The following is a 3503-nucleotide window of genomic DNA, read 5'->3' on the forward strand; positions in this document are numbered from 1 at the left end:
CCCTCAGCTCCTGGGCTGGGAATCATTACTGTGTGTGTATGTGTATCTTTTTTTGTACAAAATCTGCACGCAGAGCACCCCAGGCCTGGGGAGAGATGGCCCGGACCAAATATGATACAGGAAAAAAAATAGAAATATAGCGATTCAAGTACTGGCTTCTCTGAAGAAAGGAGGAAAAAAATCACATTGTGTGTGTCATTTATTTCAGTTGCGCAGGAGAAGAGAATGCGGTTTCTCTCCCCGCCTCCTGATCCTCGCTGGGTAGAACTAACTCTAAAACACCAATTTCTCAACACTGAACCCTCCCAAATCGCAAGAGTTTTCCTTTTCCCTTTCCTTTTTTTTTTTCTTTTTAAGCTGATTGGCTTTTCTCTATCTTGCTCTTTCCTTTTTCGTGCTCTCTCCCGCCTGGGCTGGGTTTTTGTGGGGTTTTTTGTTTTTCCCTTGGCTGTGCCGAGGCAGCAGGCCGGGGCAGGGTTTAGGATTGCTCCTTGTCGGTTTTCTCTTTATTCATCTTTTTCATCTTCATCCTCCGGTTTTGAAACCAGATTTTGACCTGCCGCTCGGTGAGGTTGAGAACCCGGGCCACCTCGTACCGACGGTCCCTGGTTAAATACATATTGAAGAGAAACTCCTTCTCCAGTTCCAGCGTCTGGTACTTGGTGTAGGGGCAGCGCTTCTTCCTCGTGGAGCGGGCGTGGATCCAGTTGGCCACGGGGTTGCCTGGAGGGCCAAACACAGGCAGGGGTCAGTGGAGACCCTTTCCAGCCCAGGATCCCTGCCACTCCACCCCCAGTCTTAGCCAGGCTATCAAAACCCAATAATTGAACCTGAATTTGGACACGTTTTGCTGTAGGCATTTCCCCTCACTCTTTTTGCATTCTGCCCCTCTCCCCATGTCCCCCTACTTCAGTTTCCTAAAACTGTAGGAAATCAAAGCTGTCCAAGCCCCAACAGTCTGGTCCTCAGCTTCAAGAGCAGTAACTGGAGAATATCCTCATAAAAAGTCCAAATTCCCAACCGTTTCATAGGCCCATAAATGCTTCTCTCTCTTGTTTTTTATTTTTATAGTGAGGTCTCTCTCCTCCCCACTTCCCTCCTCCTTTGCCCCCTCCCATCCACCCAGCCCACGACCAAGTCCTGAAATTTCAGCAGCTCTGCTTCCTGACCCTGAGAGTCCCTAAGCCCCTCACTACCCTCTCCAGCGCTGTTGCTCATCCCCGCTCTCCGCTCTCCGAGTTCAACCCTGCTGAGGCGAATTCTCAGGGTGATGCTGGCTAGGAAAAGCCTTCCTCCTCTTCCCCAGAGAGCTGCTGGCCTTGGAATCAGGCCCCCCTATATGTGAGCTTCCCTGTTTGACTTCCAGGGCCCCCACCCCTCCTGCCAGCCCCAGGACAGGCTCTGCAGGAGCTAAGCCTCCAATTTCAGGTTTATGAGAGTAGCTGAGGGCAAGGAGGGAAGGCTCAGAGGGGTATAATTAGGCCTGGCCCCTTATGGGGCTGGAGGAAAGGATTTCCTGAAGGCCCCTCCTGGGACTCCCCCAGACACTTCCTCACACCCAGGGGGCTGCACCCCTCCCCTGCTGTTTCCCTTCTTTCTCCTTTCCCTGGCCCTACAGCTCCCACCTGCCCCTCCCCATCTACCCCTGCCCTTCTTTGCAACACTTAAAGGCTCCTGTCTCCCAGATTGGAATGAGTGTGTGTGTGTGTGTGTGTGTGTGTGTGTGTGTGTGTGTGTGTGATTCTCTAATCGGGGGAGATGTCTCTCCCCACTCCTCATCCCTGACACCCCCATTTTCTACCTTCTCTCCTGCAGACCCTCAGAAGAGGGCTTTCAAGTTTGAGGCTGGGACCCCACTTCTCGCCCCCAACTCTGCAAGTCCTGTCTCTCCAAGTTCCCCCAGACCCTGCACTCAGTGGTCCTGGGAGAGGAGTCCGTGGACCTTGAGTTTTATTAATCTCCAGTGGTGTGAGGACACCCCCCCCCCCATGCTGGCTGGGAGGCAGGGTGGATTTTCTCCCTGCCCCTAGTGTCCTCCTCATCTCTGCCCCATCCCACCTCAAACCATGAAATGAACCTCGCCCCCACCCCGGCCCCAGGGCCCTGTCTGCATTTCTTCGAAAGTAACGACTGAGCCAAAAAGCCTGGGCTGGGGGTGCGGAGGGTGGGGGTCTCCCCTCCAAACCTGCTCCTGGGAGAGGAGCCCCCCTCAGCCCTCTCCCAACCTGGCTCCTCGGGGCCCCCTTTCAGACCTTCCTGCCCCTGAAAGCTCCCCAAGGTAATTCGCTTTTATTGAGTCCTCACCCCTCGCCCTCACCCTCTCCCGCGCTCCCTGCGCCGCCCGGCGGGGTGTAATCCGGCTCCCCCGCTCGCCCTCCCCTCCCGCGCCGGCTGTAAAGGAAAATTGCTCCCAACTTACTGGGGTCCAGGTCGGCCTTCTCCTCTTTGTGCTTGCTGCCGGCGAGCGCGTCCGCCTCGGGCGAGGGCAGCGTCTGCGGGGCGCGGTCGCGCAGCTCCCCGGGCGAGCCGTACATGTAGTCCGGGTAGCTGCGGCCGTCGCCCGGGCCGCAGTCGGCGCGGCGCCCGGGGTAGGCGTCCGGCTTGAGGGCGTAGGGGCGGCCCCCGGCCGGGAAGCTGGGGAAGGAGACGGCGCCGGACAGCGGCTCGAGCCAAGTCCGCATGTAGCGCGTGTCGGCGCCGAGGTGGGGCTGGGGGCCGTACGGGTGGTACACCACGGACGACTGCGAGGGCACGGGCGCCCACGACGTGCTGAACACGGCCGGCTTGGGCGCGAAGCTACAGGACGGAAAGTCGCTACAGTCCGGCACCAAGCCGCTGGGTCTGGCGGCGGCGGGGTGAGCCCCGGTGGCCGGAAACCTGGACGCTAGGAGGTCTTCATTGTCGTGGGAGATGAGCGAGTCCACGTAATAGTTACTGATGGGCCCCGTCGCCGACATCGTAACGGGGTTTTACATACATAAGATTATTGTATGAACTGTATATGTACTTTTTATCTGCTCACAGAACAATCAAGGCAGGTAATTATTTTTCCAGCCTTTTCCCCGCAGCTCATTGGCTCCCCGGCCCCCACGTGATCGTATTTACCCAAAAATACGGCGCGGATCAATGCGCAGGGGCTTTTTTTTTTTTTTTCCCTTGCCTTTTTTTTTTTTTTTTTATACCTTCTCCCACCCCCTTCTCTGCTGATCCCCGCGACCTGCGTTTTCCTGGGGGTCCGGAGCTCTGGACCCAAGGCATCCGTCACCCCCTCAGGACAACTCGTCTCTCAGCAGAGAACCCCCTGGCCCAGGTCCACCCATAAGCAGATGGCCTCCCGCCCCCGCCCCCAGGAGGATTTCTCAATGGGGTGAAAATGCCAGCCCCGGAGCCCAGGGTCCCCGGACCCCCGGGGCGGAGCTGGGCGCCGGAGCTGGGGACCGCGGCCGCCGAGGTAGGTGGAGGAACTATTTCTTGACGTAATCTGTCTCTGTCGGCCCGACGCT

At 57.4% G+C, this 3503-nt stretch overlaps 1 protein-coding gene across 1 annotated transcript; it reads right to left on the reverse strand.

Moving 5' to 3' along the window:
- Positions 1-354: 354 nt before the first annotated feature.
- HOXC9 (homeobox C9) lies at positions 355-2986 on the reverse strand. Its single transcript, XM_081114868.1, has 2 exons — positions 2420-2986; positions 355-723 (listed from the first exon to the last, which is right to left on the reverse strand). The coding sequence occupies exons 1-2, from the start codon at positions 2955-2957 to the stop codon at positions 479-481; spliced, it is 783 nt and encodes a 260-aa protein (XP_080970994.1). The 5' UTR covers positions 2958-2986; the 3' UTR covers positions 355-478.
- Between the last annotated feature and the right edge of the window lie 517 nt (positions 2987-3503).

This window comes from Myotis nattereri (genome assembly GCF_964212035.1).
Source record: "Myotis nattereri genome assembly, chromosome: 2".
Lineage (NCBI taxonomy): Eukaryota > Metazoa > Chordata > Mammalia > Chiroptera > Vespertilionidae > Myotis > Myotis nattereri.

Bases quoted from the DNA above. Each gene is read 5' to 3' on its own strand.
- HOXC9 (XM_081114868.1), bottom strand. From the start codon at position 2,957: ATGTCGGCGACGGGGCCCATCAGTAACTATTACGTGGACTCGCTCATC. The intron at 724-2,419 runs GTAAGTTGGGAG...TTGGCCCTCCAG, and splicing joins GAAGGCCGACCTGGACCCCA to GCAACCCCGTGGCCAACTGG.